The sequence below is a fragment of the Lissotriton vulgaris genome, chromosome 3_1 (genome assembly GCF_964263255.1).
Source record: "Lissotriton vulgaris chromosome 3_1, aLisVul1.2, whole genome shotgun sequence".
In the NCBI taxonomy this organism is placed as follows: Eukaryota; Metazoa; Chordata; class Amphibia; order Caudata; family Salamandridae; genus Lissotriton; species Lissotriton vulgaris.
Window position 1 is genome coordinate 1769771278 of NC_141689.1, and position 24198 is coordinate 1769795475.

The 24198-nt window shown below is 49.5% G+C and overlaps 1 protein-coding gene across 1 annotated transcript in view; it reads right to left on the reverse strand.

The window, feature by feature from the left end:
* Positions 1 to 24198, reverse strand: part of AFG2A (AAA ATPase AFG2A) — a 1627379-nt gene that overhangs the window by 1487881 nt on the left and 115300 nt on the right. The window contains exon 3 of the mRNA XM_086962189.1: positions 22205 to 22362. Within this exon, the coding sequence (XP_086818315.1) occupies positions 22205 to 22362 (158 nt within the window). The remainder of the gene's footprint in view (positions 1 to 22204; positions 22363 to 24198) is intronic.

Consider the following 24198-nt stretch of genomic DNA (forward strand, 5'->3'; position numbering starts at 1 on the left):
ACGATTTGAGTCTGCATAGCGCTTCTGGGCCTTTTGAGCATTCTTCAAGCAGTGCCTGGCATCAATCAAGACAGCCCGAAGATGAGCATGATGTTCCTGAACAGTAGGAACCAATGATGTGGCCGGCCACTCAAAGGGAAGCATGTTAGGATGAAAACCATACAAACAAAAGAACGGGGAACATCCCAAGGTGGAGTGTTCCGCATTGTTATAGGCGAACTCCGCCAACCACAAAAGGGTGGTCCAGTCAGTTGTGCTCTGCAATGTGAAACAACGAAGGTATTGTTCAAGGGTTTGGTTTAGCCTTTCCGTTTTTCCATCCGTTTGCGGATGGTAACTAGAGGAGAGGCGTGCATCGATTTGGAGCAATGAACAGAGAGCTTTCCAAAAATGGGAAGTGAATTGCGTTCCACGATCCGTGATTAACACACTCGGCAAGCCATGCATCCGCACAACATGCTGCAGGAACACCTTGGCCAATACTACTGAGGAGGGTAGACCAGGCAAAGATATAAAATGACCCATTTTCGTGAGGTGGTCAACTACCACCAATATAACGGTTTGACCTTCACAAGGGGGCATTTCCACAATAAAGTCCATAGACACAGTATGCCAGGGTTTAGGTGGTATCGGCAATGGTTGTAAGAGACCTGAAGGTTTAACATGACTAGACTTTCCTTGAGCGCAAACAGCACAGTTCTTGACATATTCTTTCACGTCGGCTCTAAGACTAGGCCACCAAAATGATCGTTCCGCTGTGGCAATGGTTTTATGAATACCCATGTGTCCGCCTAGTACTGAGTCGTGAGCCCATTGTAATACTTGTAATTGTAATCCACTTTGGGGTATGTACAATGCATGGTAATGGTATGCAAGCTGGTCTTTCTCACAGCGATGTGTTGGATCTTCTTGTATCCAGGAAGCAACATCAAGAACAGACAGGGCAACTTTGCAATCCTCCAGAAAATCCTTGGAAGTAATTAGGGCTATTATGTCGTCTTGAATGTGTGTCTCCTTAAGGATGGATGGTGGTTCTGAGGGGGTAGCAGTCTCTTCTTCTCCAAGCCGCGAGAGGGCATCTGCCTTCCCGTTTCGTGTTCCAGGTCTGAACTTAATCACGAAATCGAAGTCGGAAAAGAAGAGAGTCCACCTCAGCTGGCGAGGAGTCAATGCTTTAGCTGTCTTTAAAAACAACAAATTACGATGGTCTGTAATTATTTCCACTGTATGCAAGGCCCCCAGAAGATAATGTCTCCACTCTTCACATGCTCTTTTAATGGCAAGAAGTTCTTTGTCCGTAATAGTGTAGTTAACTTCACAGGGTGTGAGCTTCTTCGAGTAATACGCCACGGGATGTAGCTGTCCTGTAGAAGGGTGTCTTTGAGACAACACTCCCCCAAGAGCGTACTGTGAAGCATCGGTTTCTAGAATGAACGGTAGATGGGGATCTGGATGTCGTAGAACAGGCGCTTGTGTGAATTTCTGTTTCAGAAGCCGAAAGGCGCTTTCTGCTTCATCTCCCCATATGAATGGAGTATTCTTTCGCAAGAGTGCCGTGATAGGTTGTATGGTCTTTGAGAAATCCTGTACAAATCTCCTATAGTAGTTGGCAAAGCCAAGGAAGCTTTGCACTGATTTTACGTTTCTAGGCGTTTTCCATGACAAAATGGCTTCAACTTTTTTCATGTCCATCCTGAATCCTTGTGCGTTAATGACATACCCCAAAAAAGCCACTTCTTGCACATGAAAGAGACATTTCTCCAACTTAGCATATAGGGAATTCTGTTGCAATCTGTCCAATACGGTCTTTACATGGGATATGTGTTCAGGATAAGTTACAGAATACACCAGAATATCGTCAATGTACACTATGCAAAAAGATTCCAAGCACCCCCTTAAAACCTCATCCATAAAGTACTGGAAGGCTGCGGGGGCGTTGCAAAGACCGAAAGGCATCACCCGATACTCATAGAGGCCAAATTTGGTTCTGAACGCGGTTTTCCACTCATCCCCCTGTTTCACGCGTACTAGATGGTATGCTCCGCGGAGATCAAGTTTGGTGAAGTATCGAGCGCCTTTTAACTGATCCATTAAGACTGGAATCAGGGGGAGAGGGTATCGGTTCTTGATCGTCACTTTATTTATGGCTCTGTAGTCAATACAGGGTCTCAATTCGTCACAGTCCTTCTTTGGAATAAAGAACATGGGTGACGAGGCAGGGGAGGTGGAATGTCTTATAAAGCCAGTAGCCAGTTTGTCCTCGATGTAGGTCTTCAGATACTGTGTCTCTTTCTCCGTTAATGCATACACTCGACTGCAGGGAATGTCGGCTCCAGGAACAAGGTCCACGCGGCAGTCATACGCCCGGTGAGGAGGCAATTGGGTGGCTTTTTGTTTGTCGAACAGAGCACTATACTCTTATGTACTCTTCTGGCAATGTCGTGGCACAACAGAACAGGTCGCCGGTACAGGAATTTGCTAAGTATGTAGCAGGTGATGGGTCGGGTGTGTAACTATAGATAGCCTGACACCGACAATGCTCTCTGCAATACTCAGACATCATACTGACTGTTCTCGAGGACCAGCTCACCACAGGATCGTGTAAGGTGAGCCAGGGCATTCCCAGAATCAGACGGAATTGTGGTGCGTCTATGAGGTCGAACTGAATATTTTCGCTGTGCTCCTTCCCAAATTCCATCCGTAGAGGAAGGGTATGAGACACGACTGGTCCTGAAGAAAGGACCATTCCATCCACTGCCTTGACGGTCTCAGGTTTTTGTTTCTTTTCACATGGTATGCCCATCCGCAGGGCATACTCTCGATCGATATAATTGCCAGTCGCTCCTGAATCCAGCAGAGCATCCACTAGTAAGGACTCCTGCGTTGTCATCCATAAGGTAACGCTGACATTCATATGGGCGACCGCGGGATGAAGGGTATTTGCTACAAAGGGGGAGACCATGGGAGAAGGGTGTCTCGAATCAGAGGTCTCTAACTGATCCGAGACCTTTAGTTTTCCGTCGGCTCGTCCATTCTTGAAGTGGCCTGTACTCGGGGAGGAGGGTTTTTCCCAGTTACGTAAGATTTAGCTCGACATTCATTTACAAAGTGCCCACCTTTTCCGCAATATAGACACAATTTGAGTCTTCTTCGCCTGTCCTTCTCTTCTTTGGTGAGTGGACCACGGATTCCCCCGATCTGCATAGGTTCGGGACTATCTGACACCTTGGCCTTTTCTTCACCCCCTTGTCTACTTCTGGCCAAGGGTTAAGAGAACCTGTAGTCACCTCTACCTCGATCCCCCCTCCTTTCCAACAATCGATGATCAAGTTGGACCGTCAAATCGATGAGTTCCTCGCAGGTGGACGGTAGTTGCAACACTTGTGCCAATATGTCCTTCAGTTCACTCCTCAATCCCTGGTAAAACAAGGATATTCTTTTTTGAACTGGTCAATCCGTTTCCACTATAAGGCGATTAAACGTGGTAATATAGGACAAGAGGTCTTGGGACCCTTGTCGTAAAGTCATTAATTCCCTGTCCAGGGACATCATATGAGACTTTCTGTCAAACAACTTCCGTAGTTCAAGACAAAAGTCAGAGAAATTCTGAAGTACAGGATCATCTCGTTCCAGCAAAGGAATTGTCCAACTAGAGGCATTCCCTCCCATGTATGACATCATAAACGCTGTTTTGGCTGCCTCATCCTGAAACACCATGGGTTTACATAAAAAATGAAGACGGCATTGGTTCAAAAACGTTTCGAATTTTCTGGGGTCTCCATAGAATCTTTCGGGCGGAGCTAGAGGTATACCCTGGTTCTGAATAATGTGTACGGTAGGAGTAGCCTCAGTAGAGGTGGAAGGAGCCGTAAAGGAACCCCCTGACGGGAAGGAAGATGGTGGGGGCAAAGTGGCTGGTCTCAACAATGGTTTAGTAACGGGTTCTCTTTGTGCCAGATCGGACATGTCTTTACGCAAATCCGCCACTTCCTTATACAGAGCTTGATTCTCAGCTCGAGAGGTCTGGACTTCCTGCTGCAAGTTTGAGAAACTTTCCAGTAAGGAAGTAAGGACCGCATTCGTATCCATCGTCTAGGCTGGACAGTATTCTTGGGCTTGTCAATCTGTTGTGATTACAAGCAGCGCAAGAACACGCATGCGCCACTAACCTTACTCCAAAGAACAGCGGAGACGATAAGATGATAGTCCTCAAAGCCTCTCCCCGTAAATCCTCAACACTGGGTAAATCACCACTGTTTAAGGGAATCTGGAAGGAGGCTGCGAGGTGAATGGGCAGAAGGCGTCTATGGTTCCTCGAATTTCTTAGATCAACACTACCACAGTAGACATAGGGTTCGACAGGACAAGATCTATTCTTCTTCTTTCAGTATAGATCCCAGGCAAATCAGAATCGAGTACAATTGCAAAAGCAGTACAAGAAGTTACGTCACTTCTCACTGTGTGCATTCACCTCGAATAAGTTACTGTAAGGTAGCTGAATTCCCAATAGACGTTAACTGCACGTCTAATAATCACCACACTACTTCGTGTGGACAAAGAGTTAATCACAACAGCAAACTTTCTCTTCACACGTGCGTCGGGAGGTAGCAGGGTAAACAGTATTCTCCACGCACGTAGTATAATTAAATGTGTAAGCGACAAAACGGGTTCAAAAGCATAACAGACAAACACGAGGTATTAAGGAGGTAATCCCGCTCTCCCCGTAATACTTGCTGTTTGAGTAAACGGCTTGAGCAACTTCAAGATGACGAGAATCTTTCAGGCTTGTTCCCGGTGAGGCGCGTGCAAATGCTCTGACCGCGCTGGCTCTGGATCGGCGCTGAGCACTCCACGGAATCTGACCGCGCTGGCTCTTGGTCGGCGAAGATCCCTCCAAGAAGTCTGGCCGCGCTGGCTCTTGGTCGGCGAGGTGAAACACAAAAACGCCAATCTCTCGGTACTCAATGACGGCGAGTAGTAAACAGGCATTCCCAGGACAGAAAACAGAACAGGCTCTGGATCCACATTGACAAGCACTGGTCCAGCGATTGGGAGGAACCTATATAGTGTCCGCCCACTTCTCTGTTTCTTGGTGCCGCTTTGCCTTCTGGTACCTGTAGTTTCTCCATTTGGGAATCATGATGAATATGCACTTATTCCTTCTGGTGCCAGTTAGGGTGATCGCTACACAGCCAGGTGAACATCTTCCCAGATTACACCTATGAAACCCAGCGCAGGCGGTTTTCATTCTTGGCGGTTAAGCGCGAGCTCCGGAGCGAGGGCATCCAATACTCGCTCCTATTTCCGGCAAAGCTCCGCATCATTGTCGATGACAAGACTCAATTCTTTGATACCCCGGAAGATGCCTGTAACTGGCTTGAACTTTATAGAGCTGGGAAAGATGGTTTCACCTCCGCATCTCAGCTAGCGGTGGAGCCGGGACAGCGACGGCGGTCTAAGAGGATACGGAGTCGCCGTGGCCGGTCGGGCGGACCTTCAACTGCGGAAACTTCGACGGAGCGGAGGGGAGTGTTGGAGGTGTTATCTGCACTATCTGGTTCACGAGACGACACCATTGAAGAAGAAGAGGGCCCTGGTGACGAGGGAGTGCCGACTGACTCGGAGGACTCGGTGACGGACAGCGTCCACACGCCGGTGATCACACCGAAATCGGTTGAGGACCTTCTGGATGGACAGGGCTGACGGGGTGAGCTGCATCCTTTTGGGTGGGGGCCCGAAGCGGGGGTGGCGGGAGCCGATGGTTGATCTTGCTTTCCGGAGAAGTGGGAGATGGGGTGCCTTGCTCTTGCCCCGATGGTTTCCAATACTGTTTGGGCTTGCTTTAGTCCTGGTAGCCAGGGCATCGAGGGCCCACTGCCACCGCCCAGCCCGCACCTGGCCCTTAAGGCCTTCCTACGGTGGCGACCGCAGGATTAGTTGGGGACAGGGGGATTTCTGAGGGCATGGTTTGGATGGGAACTGGATGGTGCTATTTGGGTCCTGTTCTGGGGAGGGTGGGCAGGGGTTTCGTTAGAATAAGAGTTGTTGAGTTTTGGTTGGGGAAAATGGCCGCCATCAGTGCTGGGTTGATTGTTGTCCGTTTTTTGATGGGACCCAGATGGAGAGACTTTGCACAAACAATATGGGACAATGGCTGATGTTGCCAATGTGAAATGTATTACTTGGAACGTACGGGGGCTTCACACCATGTCTAGGAGGCACAAAGTCCACGCTTATTTAGTGCGCAGGGGAGTACAAATGGCGCTGCTGCAGGAGACCCATCTGAACAAGGCGGAAGGGGCGGCGCTGCAGCGTAGGTGGAGGGGGCAGGTCTTTTACACATCATACTCCGCGTATGCCAGGGGGGCACTAATTTGGATTAGAGCTGGGGTTCCCTTCCAGGTCACAAACTCAGTGGTAGATCCAGAGGGGCGCTACGTGGCCATATCGGGTACTCTGGGGGGGAGGGACCTGAACGTTTGCTGTGTGTATGCACCCAACATGGACCAGATTGCCTTCCTTTCCAGGTTATCGGGCTCGTTGGCCCACTTTTTCACTGGGCCCCTCCTGCTCGGTGGGGATTTCAATTCGGTAGTGGACGTGGAGACCGACCGCTCGCATCCGCCCCTCCCGGACTCTCCGGTCCGCCGTGTGGCTAAAGGTCGTGGGGACTGGCAGTTGCGCTGGGGTCTGACGGATATTTGGAGGGCGCAACACCCCGACACTAGAGATTATTCCTACTTTTCAGGCCTCCACGAGTTACACGTTAGGTTGGACGGATTTCTTGGCTCGACTGAACTGGTTTCCGCGGCGGTCCGTTCCGAGTATTTGACTAGGACCATCTCGGACCATAACCCCCTCCTGCTGGCCTTCCGTTGGTTTCCTGGGGCGCCTGCGGTGCCCACCTGGAAGTTACGTCCCGAGATCCTCGAGGACACTGTATTCAAAGCGGACTTAGGAGATAAGATCGCGGAGTACTTCGCGACCAACAGGGGCACTGCGAGCTCGAGAGCGCTGGAATGGGACGCTTTTAAGGTGGTAGTGAGGGGTTATTGCATCACCAAGAAGGTGGGTATGAGGCGGGTTATCCTCGATGACTTAGATATTGCCGATCGGAGGCTCCGTGAGTTGGAACTCCGCCGCCCCGGACACCCTGAACTCCAGGGAAGTACGGTGGAGGCGAAGGAAGCGGTGGCGGCGGAGGTCGAGCGGCTGCGCTGCTTCGACTACAAGGCCTATACGGTTCGGTCCCTCGCAGAGGGGGATAGGTCGAGCGCATTGCTGGCGTGGCTGGCTAACCCTACGCGTCAGACCTCACTGACGACGTCTATGCGCATGGCGGACGGGACCGTGGTGCACACTCAGCCTGAGATTCTGAGCTGCTACCGGCACTACTATGACCATCTGTATCGCAGTCGTTCTGCCAGAGACCCCGACCTTCTCGAGGATTATCTACGGCCCCTGGAGCTCCCAACGGTGGAGCCTGACGTAGCGAATGCCCTAGGGTCCGATATCGAGCTGGGGGAGATCCGCAGCGCCATTAAAAAGATGGCTCGGAACAAGACCCCAGGCCTAAACGGCCTTCCTGTAGAATTTTATGCAGCCTATGCAGATCTCCTAGCCCCAAGATTGGTGCTCGTATATAGAGAGGCGAAGAGGCTTGGACGACTCCCCGGCTCGATGCGCGAGGCCTTATTGGTTCCCCTCCTCAAGCCGGGGCGGGACTCAGCCGATCCGGCGTCCTATCGTCCCTTATCGATGCTGACAGTCGATTATAAAATTCTGAGCAGCATCTTGGCCTCGAGACTGCTGGGCCATATGAGCTCCCTGGTACATGAAGACCAGGCTGGGTTCATCCCCAAGCGAAACACGGCCATGAACATCCGTAGGTTGTTCCGCTTGCTGGGAGAACCGCTCGTGGACGCTCCGTGCCCGGTGGTCCTATCGGTAGATCTGGAGAAGGCATTTGATAGCCTGGAATGGGACTACCTGCACACTGTGTTACGACGGTTCGGCCTCGGCGAGGGTTTTATCAGATGGACCACTGTCTTATATACCTCTGTATCGGCCAGGGTTCGGGCAGGCCCGCTAATTTCCTCACAATACCCGGTGGAGAGAGGCACGAGACAGGGCTGCTCGTTATCCCCACTTCTCTTCGCGCTGGCGGTGGAGCCTCTCGCGCTGCTACTCCGATCGGGGGCCCATTATGATGGCTTCTGGACACCGTCGGGCCCGCACTACATTTCGTTATACGCCGATGACCTGTTGCTCTTCCTTGAAGACCCGGTTGTTGCCCTGCAGGGAGCTGCGACGGCGCTCACGGAGTTTGGGGAGGTCTCGGGCCTCCGGGTGAACTGGGCTAAGACATGCCTTTTCCCAGTTCGCAGAGGCACCCCCAGCCCTGTCCTCGATAGAGAGATTAGATGGGAACCTGACTGCTTCAGGTACCTGGGAGTGTATGTCTACCATGAACCATCTGACCTCCTAGACGGGAATATTGCCAGATGCAGTCGAGCGCTGCGGGGTAGTATGGACTTCTGGGCTACGTTACCGCTCTCGATGGCAGGGCGGATCGCTTTGCTCAAAATGGTGGCGCTTCCCCGGTTGTTGTATTATTTCCGGACACTACCGATCTGGATTCCGCCGGCCACGTTTAGACTCTTACGGTCGATGATAGTCGGATTCCTCTGGGGCTCGGGCCGCCGAAGAGTGGCCCTCAAGACCCTGATGAGACCGAAAGCCGAGGGTGGGCTTGCGGTGCCGGACTTTGAGAAATACTATCTAGCGGCGCAGCTCCAGAGCTTTACTCAGGAGATCGCCAGGGAATTTCGGGGCCCAGAGGATAGGAGAGGTACGGGGACAGCCAGGCATGTTCTCTCCTTCATAGCGCTACGACAACGCTTGGCCTTGCAAGACCTGTCGCTGGAGGAGAAGACCGTTCGCCTGTGTTGGAACCGAGCCCACGCCCGGGGCCAACTGCGCATACCGTATGCGCCGGAAATACCTTTGGGGATGCTGACGGCTTTGCCCCATGGCGGTGATTGGTCACGGTTAGCGGACTGGGAGGACGCGGGACTGCAGTTGGTGGGGGACCTCTATGAGGATGGGGCGCTCTTGCCCTTCCTGGAGCTCATTGACCGCTTCGAGGTTCCCCGCGGAGACTTCCTATTGCACTCGGCCCTGGTACGAGCGATCCAGGCGCACTGGAAATGCGGGCAAGAGGAGCCCCCTACGTCTCCGGTGTGCCAGTACGTCATGATGTCTGCGGGCACGGTGAAGGCGGTCACTTGCCTCTACGGCAGACTGATCAATGAGGGGCTGACCCCCCTCACGACCTTGAGAGCCCGTTGGGAAGCGGACATAGGCAAGGAGATTCCGGAGACGACCTGGTCCCAACTCGTGCGGCGGGCTTGGAAGGGCACGCACCATGCCCGCTTCCAGTTGGTCCACTATTACGTACTCCCTAGGGCATATCTGACTCCGGCGAAAATACAACAGTATTTCGCCACGGGCTCGGCGAACTGCCCTAGATGCCCGGCGCCGGAGGCAGACCTTCTCCATATGTTGTGGGCCTGCCCGGGATTGTCCTCCTATTGGGAGGAAGTGGGGAAGACCTTGGAGGAGGTGACGGGGAGATCCTTATCGGTTGATGCGGCAGTGGGACTCTTGCATTGGTTTCCACATACCCCCAAAAACAAAATTTCCAGTAAATTCATTGATTTGGGGCTTCTCCTAGCTAAACGAGAGGTGACCAGGAACTGGAAGGCACGGGCTGGTCTGACCGGGAGCAGGTGGCGCAGCGAACTTTTGAAATGGGCAGCGGGTGAAAGTACGCTGAGATACCAACTGGCTGGGAGACAGCATAACGAGAAGGCACAGGAGGCAGCGCTAGAATGGGAAACATTAGTGCAGGCCCTCAGGGATTATTGCGCCCCCAGCGACTCTGACAGTGAGGGAGCAGCACGCCCGAGTCCCGTTAGATGATTGCAATTCATGCTTCTGATACTCTCCTCATGGGTCCTCTCATGGATCCTACTGCGGCTGTTACCATTCACTGATGGCGGGGTTGGGTTGGGTGGGGATTGCTTTGGGTCACAGTTTTTTTTATGGGAGGGATTTTCTTTGGGGTTTTATAGGCTTGTTTAGAAAAGCAGATGATGGACAGTGAATTATCCGTACCAGCCTTGCTTACCTGCTGTACCCCCGTTGGATTTCGCCGCCCGACCGCTGGGTTGTGGGCTGAATGGCTGTATATGAGTATATGCTACTGGGGGATGGTGGGATGCACTTCATTGACTTCATTGGATTTATACTGCTGGTTGTGTATGTAACAATTTGCTAATTCCTGCAATAAAAATATATATGGGATAATTCCATCTTAGGAAGGGTAAGGTCCAAGGAGGTCTCCACCCACTGGGTGAAAGACATATCAGCTTACAGAGGGTCAGAGGAAGTTTTGGGTAAGGTGTTCTTAAGATTAGTATCCCAAGTTTCTATAGGGAGTTTAGACCAAATCCAACAAGACTTTTTCGTAAGTTTGGCATGTTCGGCTTGCTTCTGAGAGGGCATGGAAAACAGTAGTAATGAGTGATCAGACCAAGGGATCCCTAATCACATTGTCATAGCTGAGGGAATCAACGTTGGTGTAACAATGATTCAGGATATGTCCTGCAGTATGTGTGGGGTCAGTGACTAGTTGTTTCAGATGAAGAACTTCCAAACCGGTGGTCAAATTTATACAGACCGGCGCATCAACTTCCTCTGCGTCGATGTTAAAATCTCCCAAGATGGTAAAATTGGGGAAAGTGCTAGAGTAGTTTATAGCTGTACAAGAGAGATCTTCACAGAATTGACTGCATGGGCCAGGGGGTCTATAGAGCAGGATTCCAGAAAAAGTACTAATAGGAGACAAGGAGATGGCAAATTTAAGGCTTTCAGCTCCAGAGATAGAGAGATTTTCTATTAGACATCCAAGGGCATTCCTATAAATAATGGCAATCCCTCCCCCCCGACCATCAGTTCGATCTTGTCTATGTACAGCATAATTGGGGGGTAGAGCCCGTACAATATCCGGTTGGGAGCTATCATTTGTCCACATTTACGTAAGGAAGAGTACATCTAAATCTCGTTCCTCCACTAGCAGAGCGAGCTCAGTCGCATGTTTGGGTAAGGAGCGGCAATTGAGTAAAGCCAGTCGGTATTTATCAACGCCAACCCCCATGCGGCTTAATTTGTCAGGGAAGAGATTATATCTGCATCCAGTACAGGAATTAGGGGCGCAAGTATGCGCACCCAGTATGATACAATTAGGAGTAACATGTTTCTTCAGAATCATCAACTCGTTCCGACTGTACGTGAGAACAGGTCTCACCTGTGTTGCAGAGGTTAGCATCGTGGCCCCTGGTCCCGGTCTGGCCCAGACGGGCACAGACGGGCTATCCTTAGGCGCTCCTTTGGCGCGATGTTGGCGCATCCGCAAAGCGCGTCCGCTGCGCGGAGAAATGTACGTATGCTTAAATACTAGCGCCGAGTGCCTTGCGCCTCAGAAGCTAGACTGCACCCAACCTGGGAGTTACCTCCCTAAGATGGCCGCCCCGTTCCTTGTACTTGCCTCCTAAGATCGAGGCTGGACTGAGCCCTCAATCGGCGCAGTCAATCGAGTAAGGAATGAATTAAAAATGCCACCAAGGCTAAAGAAATAATCTAACACAAGTTATAACAATATTTTTAAAAGCGAACTGAAGTGAAGTTCAGAGTGTGCTGGGGCAGTGTGTGTCTCCCGGCTTCCGCCTCAGGAGAATGAGCGTGTCTCGCGAGCAAATACCAATTCCTGATTAAATACTAGCGCCGAGTGCTTTGCGCCTCAGAAGCTAGACTGCACCCATCCTGGTAGATACCTCCCTATGATGGCCGCCGCGTTCCTTGTACTTGCCTCCTAAGATCGAGGCTGGACTGAGCCCTCAATCGGCGCAGTCAATCGAGTAAGGAATTAATTAAAAATGCCACCAAGGCTAAAGAAATAATCTAACACAAGTTATAACAATATTTTTAAAAGCGAACTGAAGTGAAGTTCAGAGTGTGCTGGGGCAGTGTGTGTCTCCCGGCTTCCGCCTCAGGAGAATGAGCGTGTCTCGCGAGCAAATACCAATTCCTGATTAAATACTAGCGCCGAGTGCCTTGCGCCTCAGAAGCTAGACTGCACCCCACCTGGGAGATACCTCCCTAAGATGGCCGCCGCGTTCCTTGTACTTGCCTCCTAAGATCGAGGCTGGACTGAGCCCTCAATCGGCGCAGTCAATCGAGTAAGGAATGAATTAAAAATGCCACCAAGCCTAAAGAAACAAATGTAACACAAGTTATAACAATATTTTTAAAAGCGAACTGAAGTGAAGTTCAGAGTGTGCTGGGGCAGTGTGTGTCTCCAGGCTTCCGCCTCAGGAGAATGAGTGTGGAGGTGCAGTTGGAGGGTGGAGGTGGAGTTGGAGGGTGGAGGTGGAGTTGGAGGGTGGAGTTGGAGTTGGAGTTGGAGGGTGGAGTTGGAGGTGGAGGCTGGAGGTGGAGTTGGAAAGTGGAGGTGGAGTTGGAGGGAGGGTGGAGGTGGATTTGGAGGGTGGAGTTGGAGGGTGGAGGTGGAGGGTGGAGGTGGAGTTGGAGGGTGGAGTTGGAGTTGGAGGGTGGAGTTGGAGTTGGAGGGTGGAGTTGAAGGGTGGAGTTGAAGGGTGGAGTTGTTGGAGTTGGAGGGTGGAGGTGGAGTTGGAGGGTGGAGTTGGAGGTTGGAGGTGGAGTTGGAGGGTGGAGTTGGAGGGTGGAGTTGGACTTGGAGTTGGTGGAGTTGGAGGTGGAGCTGGAGGGTGGCGGTGGAGTGTGGAGGTGGAGTTGGAGGGTGGAGGTGGAGTTCGAGGGTGAATTTGGAGGGTGGAGTTGGAGTTGGTGGAGTTGGAGGTGGAGGTGGAGTTGGAGGGTGGAGGTGGAGTTGGAGGGAGGGTGGAGGCGGAGTTGGAGGGTGTAGTTGGAGGGTGGAGTTGGAGGGTGGAGTTGAAGTTGGTGGATTTGGAACTGGTGGAGTTTGAGGTGGAGTTGGAGGGTGGAGTTGGAGGGTGGAGGTGGAGTTGGAGGGTGGAGTTGGGGGTGAGTTGGAGGGTGGAGTTGGAGGGTGGATGGTGGAGTTGGTGGGTGGAGTTGGAAATGGAGGGTGGAATTGGAGGGTGGAGTTGGAGGGTGGAGGTGGAGTTGGAGGGTGGAGGTGGAGTTGGGGGGTGGAGGTGGAGTTGGAGGGTGGAGTTGGAGGGTGGAGGTGGAGGTGGAGTTGGAGGGTGGAGGTGGAGTTGGAGGGTGGAGTTGTAGAGAGGCTGGAGGTGGATTTGGAGGGTGGAGTTGGAGGGTGGAGGTGGAGGGTGGAGGTGGAGTTGGAGGGTGGAGGTGGAGTTGGAGGCTGGAGGTGGAGTTGGAGGGTGGAGTTGGAGGGTGGAGTTGGTGTAGTTTGAGGTTGGAGGTGGAGTTGGAGGGTGGAGGTGGAGTTGGAGGGTGGAGGTGGAGTTGGAGGGTGGAGTTGGAGTTGGAGGGTGGAGTTGGAGTTGGAGTGGGGAGTTGGAGGGTGGAATTGGAGTTGGAGGAGGCCTCCACGACACCGGACCATCATACCTGAACAGCCGACTCAAATTCCACACATCACAAAGGACCCTATGATCAGCCCAGCTCTCCTACGCCGTGGTCCCCCGCACCAGAAAGACCAGATCGGGAGGCCGTTCCTTCTCCTTCCGCGCGGCCAGAGCCTGGAACGACCTTCCGCTCCACCTCAGACAGATAACATTGCTCCCCATCTTCACAAGAAACCTCGAAACCTGGCTCTTGACCCCCTCCTTGATAGACTGGAACTTGCGAACCCCCACCCCTCCCCCCAGCGCCTTGAGACCCTTACAGGAAAGTAGTCGCACTCAACAAACACCTGATTTGATTTTGATTTGAAAACTCCTACATTGGAAAAAATACATCACAACATTGTGGCAAGAATCTTTGATTGAAAATAAAATGAAGCATGGTTTCTGTGCCGCGCCCTGTCTATTCCTAAGAAGCTACGTAAAGCCAGAAATTGAAATGTGAAGCCGCAAAATAACAGAGATATTGGCTGCGCACAGAAGGACAACAAAATAGCAAAAACTAAACATTTATACCGTTGCCTGGTACGGCGAAGACAGAAGATGTTAACTGTCAAACGTAATTTAATAAACTAATGCAAATATATTCGCCAACAAGCCCACGACCATTAAATGCATTTTTAAACTACAGTGGACTAATAAGCCCCTTAATCGAAAGAAGAGAGATTCAAAACTAGCCTTGGTCCAGAAACCCATCTCGGCCCTGAAAACAACTCAAAATAAGAGGAACTTTGAATCGCATTGACCTTGTTGACTCGGGAGCTGGATAAAATTGATAACCCAACTTAGGCAACCCTAAAAATTATATTGGTGGCTAGTTTGATTAAAACACGATGTCGGTACAACCGTTGAATGTGCAACAACTAGGAGCCCTTTTTTGAAGTAGAAGTCAAAAAGAAAACTCCAGCATTTAAAGAACTGATGACTGGTATATGATCATTGTCTGTGATGTGTTATGTTTGATGTGTTGTTTTGATTATAATTTGATGCATTACTAATGTTCTGTGTAAGTATGTGGGTTCAAAGGCATTGACAATGATTTGGTATTGTTGTCCAGTGAATATGAAAAGTACATATGTTTAATTTTAAAAACTAAAAGCTTATAAAACCAATAACGAGATCAAGAAAAATAAAAAACTTGGTCATTTGTTAAAAATAGTGTGGACAAAATAATTATCGGAAAAGGTGATTGTTGTTTTTGTGTACTTTTAGAAAGTTGGCATTTTCCTACCTTAGCCATTTGGTGTCTGCAGCCTGTCTCTGGGTCACATGACTGAGCGTAATTGACAGTTGTGCATTCTTCCTAGACAGTCACACACAATAGGGACCTTAGGTATTACTGGAAGGGCAATCACTGGCAGGATGGTAGGGAGGAGCTGGGCCCAGTCCCCCTTATACTTGAATTGGCTGTGTCCTGTCTCCAGACAAAGGGCTGCATACCCCCTGAAGTTAGTCTGAAGCCAGAAGGCAGGGCACCTGTGCACTTCAAAGGCATGCCTCTAGAAGCGTCTCCACACTTCAAAGGCAGAACTGAGTATAAATAATGGACTTCAGACACCAACTCTTACGTTCACTTCTGGACAATGGAGAATCTGACAGGAAGGACTGCTGTGCTGCTGAAAAGACTGTGACTGCTGGACTGCTGCTCTGAAGGACTTCAACCTGCTGTACTGACCTGCTGCCCTCTTGCCTGGGTGAGAAGGACTGGACCTGCATCTTTTGAAACCAGAACCCAGAGTGACTCCAAAGGCTAGTTGGCTGTCCTCCTGATCTGAAGCCTCAGGGACACAACAGGCTTCCAACAACGTTACACCTGCTTCTGGACTCTGCCATGTATTAATATACCCTGCCAAGTGGTGCCACCCCAGTCAAGGACCCTTGAAAGTGTACATCCAGAGGAACCGAAGAATCGCCTCTGCTGTGCAGCGCACACCCAAGCAGAACGGATGCATCGTCACTCCTGAGTGGATTGGACTCATCACAAAGACATGCATTGCTTTGCAGCCCATTGGATCTGCCGCTGCATGACGTAAACTCAGGGCAGAACCTTGGATCGCCTTCTTCGCCCTGCTGCTAACTGATATCGATAGAGCATTTGATTCGGTCAGCTGGACATACCTTTTCATTCTCTTAAAGAGCCTAAATTTTGGTCCATAGTTCTTATCATACATTTGCATGCAGTATCATGGGTTGACTGCCTCTGTGTGTATTGCCGGTAGGATGTCTGCACCATTACCAATCAGCCGGGGCACTAGAAAAGTGTGCCCACTCTCTCCTTTGTTGTTTGACCTTGTCATTGAACCGCTGGCTGCCTTGATTCGCTTAGATGCTCAGGTCAGGGGCTTTGAGTGGACCGCCGAAGTTTCTGACCGGATAGCCCTGCACGCCGATGACGTTCTCTTCTTTATTACTGACCCTCAAAGGTTCGGCACCAGAATTACCCAAATTATGCAAATATTTGGTGAGACTTCTGGGCTCTTTAGGAATGTAAAGAAATCCACACTCTGGCCTCTGCGGGGGTGGATGGCGATTATAGATGGGTCACAGACCTCTCTCAGACTCGGGAGGGCTTGAAATATTTAGGGGTCTTCATCACAGATAGGCAGGACATGGCCTGGGCTTGCAATATAGACATGGTCCTCACCAAGGTTAAAACAAAATTGAAATCCTTTGTGGGCTTACACCTCTCCCTATATGGCGGCTCGGCAATATTTAAGATGATCACTCTCTCCAGGCTCATATAACAACTTCAGAATCAACCCTATCCAATTCCGCAAACGAGGTTCAGACAGATATATTCCATGTTAAATAGGTTTCTTTGGGGTTGCGGGCAGTCAAGTTAGCGCTCAGCACCTTTTTTCTTTCCACCTATTGCAGTGGCATCACAACGGCTGATATACAGTCATGCTATGTGGCCTCCCAGCTGCAAGTTTTCAATGACTGGTGGTGATGCCCAAGAGAGAAATCTGCATATAATGTGGAGAGATGCTATTGGGAGATCCATTGGTCCATAAATTTCTATATGGTCACGCTAATACCCAGGCTCTCCCCTTGGCTACAAGGGTTGCGCTGGCAGTGTGGCGGCAGGCTCTTCGACGTATTGGATGGCTTAATAGGCTCACAGGCAAGGGCCCCACTATGGTGTAACTGGCTTCTCTCACAACTGCAATGCTTGCAAGGCTTTCAAGGTTGTGACCGGTTTGGGATCTCTACATTGGGGACATCCTTCAAGGCACCACTCTTAAATCCTTCTCAGACCTACAAAGGGAATATTCCATGCCACGCACACAATTTTACAAATATTTACAGTTTTGCCATGGACTCTCTCTTATCCCATGAATCTCACAGTCCTTCCTGAATTCAGTCTACTCAAGGGCAAACTTCTTATGGGGGACCTAGATAACCATAAAGGTTCCAAAATATACCAAACGTTGGTTACCAACAGCACATCATTATTGGAGTCCCTTAGAGAGTCCCCTTGGGTAGCTGCCATCTCGTCGCGACTGCGGTTGATACAGTTAAAATACCTGCACAGAATATATTATACACTGGTGCAGCTTCTTAGATCTGGGCTCATTGAGACCCCTAAGTGTCTACGATGTAGGGCGGAAGAGGCTACCTTTATACGTACGGTCGGCTCTTGATAGGTTCTTAGGGGGGTTCATAGATGCCTAGCTGAGGTGCTGGGATGCACCTTACACAGTACGCCACCACTAGCCCTACTACATATTGCATAAGATATTGAGGGCAACATACATAAGCACCACCTATTGTTTTTAGGATTAACCTTGGCCAAACGCGACATCGCTCGTTCCTGGAAAGCAACCACTCCACCGCTATTAGGGGTTTGGAAGCAGGGTCTAGACTTTTGCATGGGTTGGAAGAACCAGTCTTCTAGGCCCGATGTTGTCCTCATAAACACACACGTATATGGCAGCACTGGGCGGACTCTAAAGGAATTGTATTTACCCCACTGACTCCACCACCTACTTTACAAGACTTAGTGGTGCTGCCACATACATTACTTTGTTTCCATATGCACTGTCACCCTAATTACTGATTGGGTTGGCAAGCCGAGGCAACATCCAGGGACTATATCATTTCACAATGGTATTATTCCATTCTACTGTGATCACAGCTGGTTGTGTTTTCTTTTTGATTTTGGTTACATTGTTAAATTACGCAAGTACAATCCTTGCTTATACATGTCAGCATTCTTTCTGGTCGATATACGTACAATGTGGCTCTTCGAGCATGATGTTGGCAAACAAAATTCAATAAAGTATGTTTATAAAAAAATAAAGTAGACAACCAATGGATAACATTTCCTTGGCCCTAAATTTAAGGGAAATTATAGGTAAGGGGGAAAAAAAACAAAAATGCTTCTTCTCTCACTTGATACAGAGAAAGTATTTGGTACAATAGATCGTTGAGTTCTTAAAAATGTTTTAAAAACACTAAAACTAAGTTTGGCCCATTTTGAAAAATGTTCATGTGGAATTTCATGTTTTTCGTTTGATATCATCTTTTGTGAGATGTGCCTCATTTATTGATAATTTTCAATCAATGTCATGATGGTTTCTCCAAGAGCCCAACACTTTTTTCAAACCCTTTTGCTATCCTTAGTTAGTATATACTACCGTGTCAGCTTCAGTAAACTAATCTATGTGTCAACATTACTCTTTGACTATTGGTACTTTGGGACTCCCTCACTAGGCTTAGGAGGAACAAAATTCTATTAATAGGGGGGAACCCATTGGAAGAGGACTGCAAGAATCTGGAACGCTGGACTGTGACAAATGCTATTCAATTTGTTCTGGAGTGAAACAAGAAGCAAGAAGTTTCAGTAGAATAAAGAGCGAGTTTGTTCAGGCACTAACTCAGAATGGACAAGGATGGCAGGACAATTTTTTTTTAATTGCCGTTTCGTCAATGTTGTTGTACAATATATCCATAATGCATCTATAGGCAAGTTGGGTTACAGCTAGGGGATATCAATCTTTAATAGAGCATTATCTTTCAACAATTACAAAACATAAAACACCAACATTATCTCCTTCCAGATCAATTTGTTCCTCTACCCCGAGTTAGGGATGAGTCCATTTAGACTTTACACCAGCACCTTTGTTGGAAATATTCTTGTATCATCACATTGGATAGGTAACCCTCACTTTAACGTATCGAGTCACAGGAGCACACTATTATATTTCTACCATCTAATGAAATAGGTATTGCATTCAGACTCGTTCTGTATCGTAAAGTTCACTGGCTCAAATAAGCATTGTCGTAGCTGCAATATCAACTCCATCCATTGATTAAAATAATCCATGCTTAATCAGCAGCACAAGCAGTGCTTAATTCATATAAGGGATAATGTAACCTCTGTTGTACATTATAAGAATATTGCAAGTCACCAAGGAGTTCCATAAGCATATAGAGGATCGAGGCCGAAGGTGATGGAACTCCGAGGTGGCTTGCAATATCCTTATCATGTACACCAGGGGTACTTTATCGCATGGAATACATGTTCACACCATTCCCTTTCCAACAAAATGCATAGTTCTTTTATATGAAAGAGTGAGCATGTTTGCAAACATGAAGAATAAAAAAAAACTCCTAGTGCAAAATTAAACACATCAAAAACATGTTAGTTATTTGTTGCAAACATATATTAAAAACAGTGCAATAGAAGTCAGTTTTAAAAAAAAGCTTCACTAGCTCAGAATGTGTAGAAACATGCAGAAAGATTCTACCTTTTCTCTAACTATCTAAAGAGTGCAGAAAATAAACTCTGCTTGTCATTGTGAGCTACAAAATGCAACAGAAGAAAGAAAAGCAACGTTCCGTTTTAGTTGCTTTACATAGCTGCTTCAGTTAAGCTCCATGATCTGACCTACCTTTCACCTCGGCTACTGGCTCTGGTAGGAGGCATTGTGACGTCAGAACTGTAATTACCTATAATAGTCGAGTTCTGGTGTCTTTTATCTATAATCGGGGACTAGATGCGTCACAAGTTACTGATTATAAAATTAGATACTGGTGTTTACACAAGGATTATAGAATCCAATGTTTTAAATAAGATTAGAACATTGGAATGTTGGGAGCTCCATTGAAAACAATGGAGTGCTCCGGGCTTATAATGGCTGGTATACGCCTGGAGCTCCAACATTCCAGTGTTTCTTTGTTCACAGCTCTGGCTGTGAACAAAGGCTTCAGGGAGCCTGAGGGGATTCCAATCCCCTCACGCTCCCAAAAGGCTTTGTTTTTTTTGTTAGAACATTCTGGCCTCTATTGACAGAATGTTCTAATAGCCTTATAGCCCTTCGTAGATGGGCTATACCGCTATTAAAGTCCCTCTCCCTTGTTAAAGGCCCTCGCCTTCGGCTCGGTGCCTTTAACGCTGGAGAGGGCCTTTAATAGCCGGTATAGCCCTCTACGGCGGGCTATAAGGCTATAATAAGTGCTGGGGTCCAATGTTTTGCTCAGAAGCATGCAGCTGGCTGTATTGAAGGTTGGGTACTGAATACGAAGGCTGTGTACTAGTGATTCTCCAAAACACTGCCTTACTCTTTATCTCACGCTCATGAAATAGTAATTTGGGCTAATAACATAATAGGTACTTTCCAATACTAATCACTAAAGAATTATATATCTATATCTATACTAATATAATAAAGAGAGAGCCCAAACCTTTGAGGCGGGTAATCTCAGGAACCACAGCACCAATCACAACACCCAATACATCGTTGGAAAGGGCAGTTGCAGCAGAAGGACATAGGCTATGCAGACGCCCGCCATATACATTTAAAAGGTAAAAGAACTGTGCCAGCAAACTAGTCCCTTGTGGGCGTGTCTGCGTTGCGCTGTGGGCGTGTGCTGTGGGCGTGACAAACGCTGGGGGCGTGTGGTACGTTCCGCCCTTCATGCCATGTCTCATATTGTGTGCTAATCCCACCCTGCTCCCTTTAAATACCCCTGCACCCCATAATCACAACCCACCCTTACTCCTTAAAATACCCCAACACCCTTAAACACTAACCCATCTTAACCCTATAAATATACCCTGTACCCCAAAACCCAAACCTATCCCTAAACCCTAAAAATACCCCTGTACCCCAAAACTCAAACCTAGCCCTGAACCCTATAAAATACCCCTGTACCTCAAAACCCAAACCTACCCCTGAACCCTAAAAATACCCCTGTACCCCAAAACCAAAACCTAGCCCTGAACCCTAAAAATACCACTGCACTGTACCCCAAAACCCAAACCTACCCCTGAACCCTAAAATACCCCTGTACCCCAAAACCCAAACCTAGCCCTGAACCCTTAAAATAACCATGTACCCCAAACCTACCCCTGAACCCTAAAAATACCCCTTTACCCCAAAACCCAAACCTAGCCCTGAACCCTAAAAAATAACCCTGTACCCCAAAACCCAAACCTACCCCTGAACCCTAAAATACCCCTGTACCCCAAAACCCAAACCTAGCCCTGTACCCTTAAAATACCCCTGTACCCCAAAACCCAAACCTACCCCTGAACCCTAAAAATACCCCTATACCCCAAAACCCAAACCTAGCCCTGAACCCTAAAAATACCCCTATACCCCAAAACCCATACCTATCCCTAAACCCTAAAACTACCCCTGTACCCCATAACCCAAAACTATATCTGAACCCTTAAAATACCCAAACACCCCAAAACATATACCTCAGTACCCCAAAACATATACCCCTATACCCATACTTACCTTATCCAAACATTTTAAAAAAACATGTTTTTACCATTCATGCATTTACAACGAATTTCGTTGTAAATGTATGTGTGGTAAAAGCATATAAAATGTAATGCCATGCGTAATAATGGCATTGCGGAGTCAAGGTACTTTAGTAATGAAAGTATGCGGAGTGATGGTATGCGGAAAGAAAGTTGCGGAATAATGGGTGTTTACCCTCCCCTGGTAAGTACATTGGTGGCACGGCGGCCCACATCTCCAGCAACATACTCATATTTTTTCACCACCCATTTGAAAAATGCACAGGTCTCTCTCATTGATGGCCAGCAGCGACATACACTTTTAGACACACCTCCCGCCACAAGTTCTAGAATTGCGAACTTTAGAGCTGGGGAGCTACGTTTCATTCTCGGCATCAGCTCAACATCCTGTGATTCCAGGCAAATCGCTTTGTCTCCCTGTGCCTACCACAAATGAATGTGTTCTTCTGTAATGTAAATTGTGCTCATGCCTCATTCACCCTACGGCAGTCACCTTTCAAAAAGCCTGGTCTTAGTCATTTAATTCTTTCTCTTAACAATTGGGGCATGAACATACAACGTGAGCTAAGGATTCGAGTCTGTACCCACACAGAAGGCAACTAATTGTGGAGTGGTTGTAATTTGCCCATTCTTGGCAAAATTCCAGTATTGGAATTGATAACTAGCTGAGAATAAAGCACACTGGTGCTTCACAGACCTTTTCCTTGATTTAGGAATCCTGCTGGAAATGGTTAACTTGATTCAGAGTGACAGCACTTGTGGAGTTCCATACCTTAGCTTTACATCTATTTCTTCGGCCTGCAATATAGGTCCTGTCAGAGGCTCGACGAGAACTTGAACTCCAGGCTTGACTTTCAGGTTCTTCAACGTTACCTCGCTGAGCCCAATACTACCACCGGGGAATCCAGATATTGGCCATGCAGTACAGACCTAACAAGAAACACAAAACACAACACAACGTTTTATCAAAGAGCGTGAAGATGTATAATCACAATGTTTTCCAGGTAAGGTAAATCCAATGTAGAAACATGAAGGAAAAATAATATGCTAAAGTAACATAGTACTCGCTGTACTAGTAGTGTTGGTAGAAGCTGTCACACCGATCACAGTAATATTACGAGAAGAGGCAGTAAGACCAATAGTTCTAGAAATAACTGTAGTAACAGTGATCCTGCCAACAGAGCTAGTATAGTAGCAGTGCAATACAACTTCCTGTAGTAGTAGCACTGCTAATACTAGTTGTAGTTCTGATACTAATAGTGGCATCCTTATTAGAAGTTGAAGCAGAAGTTGAACAATTACTAATTCCCTGAATACTTACCAGTAATAATGTTCTTTGCCACAATCCTCAAGAAACAAGAGTGGCCATCCGCAGTCAAACACAGAAATGTTGCTTTGTCTAAAATCAATACTCGGGGGGCGTGGCCAAGATGGCGACAGCGTAGGACGTCTTTCTCGGTCCCTCCGCTGTCGCTTCTACAAAGCTTTGATTTAGCCCTGCAGGGGACCGTGCTGCTGTCTCCAAAGCGTCACCGGCAGCCTAAGTGTCGATCCGGTAGCCGCGGGTGCGGTTCCTGGCGCTCCAGCCCCGGAGAGGCGGACGCGACGCTGGGTGGCGGTGGAGCCAGCGCGGCGCCTGGAGACCGTGGTTCGCGCGGCCGGCGCGCTGTCCACTGTGGGCCCCGGCTCAGCTGCCTGCACGGGTGCCGCATCGCGCAGGCCGTCATTGCTGTGGCGCCGCGCCGCAACGGAGGTTCGTCGGAGGCTGCCAGAGACACCCGCCGAGGTACACCGCGCTGCAGCTGGTGGGGCGGAACCGACAAGGAGAGAGCGTTTGTGTGCCTGAGGCCCGGCCAGAGTGGGAAGGCCCGCGTGGCACCGTCCTGCATCCCCTCCCCCCTCCCGCCTAGGACGGCGGGGGAAGGCAACCGACGGAGACACCCAGCAAGGGGCACAGCGCTGGACCCGGTGAGACAGTAGCGGCACTAAGGGGGCATTGGCGTGCCTGGGTCCTGGCCGGTGAGGAGAGGCCCACGTGGCGCCGTCCAGCATCCCCTCCCCCCTCCCACCTGGGCCAGCAGTGGAAGGCACCCGACGGAGACACCCAGCAGGGGGCACAGCGCTGGACCCGGCGGGACAGAAGCGGCACTAAGGGGGCATTGACGTGCCTGGGTCCTGGCCGGTGAGGAGAGGCCCGCGTGACACCGTCCAGCATCCCATCCCCCCTCCCGCCTGGGCCGGCGGTGGTGAGCGCCTGGCGAGGACATCCAGCGTGGTGCACCGTGCTGCACCTGATGACACAGAGCCAGCACTGTGGAGACACTCGTGTGCCTGGGCCCTGACCGGGGAGAAGAGGCCCGCGTGGCGCCATTCGGCATCCCCTCCCCCCTCCCGCCTGGGCCGGCGGTGGAAGAGGCGCAAACACAGCGTGTGGGGGCGGTAGTACATCGACGGCTTGTTCCGCCACATCTTACAAGACGAGGAGCTCGGCGAGATCCAACTGGACAGGGCCCATAGAGTCGGCTTACCCCGAGGCTCCAACGCACCCCCCCCCCCGGACATCCTGGTGTGCGTCCATAACTTCCAACTCAAAGAGAGGATCCTGAAGAAAGCCCGTGAGCATGACCCCCTCCTGTTTCGTGACCATCGCCCTGTGCTCTACCAGGACTTGGCGGCCACCACCCTGGCCAAGCGACGGGGCTTCCGGGAGGTCACGGCTTTTCTGAAGGAACAGGGTGTCCCCTACTCCTGGGGGCACCCCTTCAG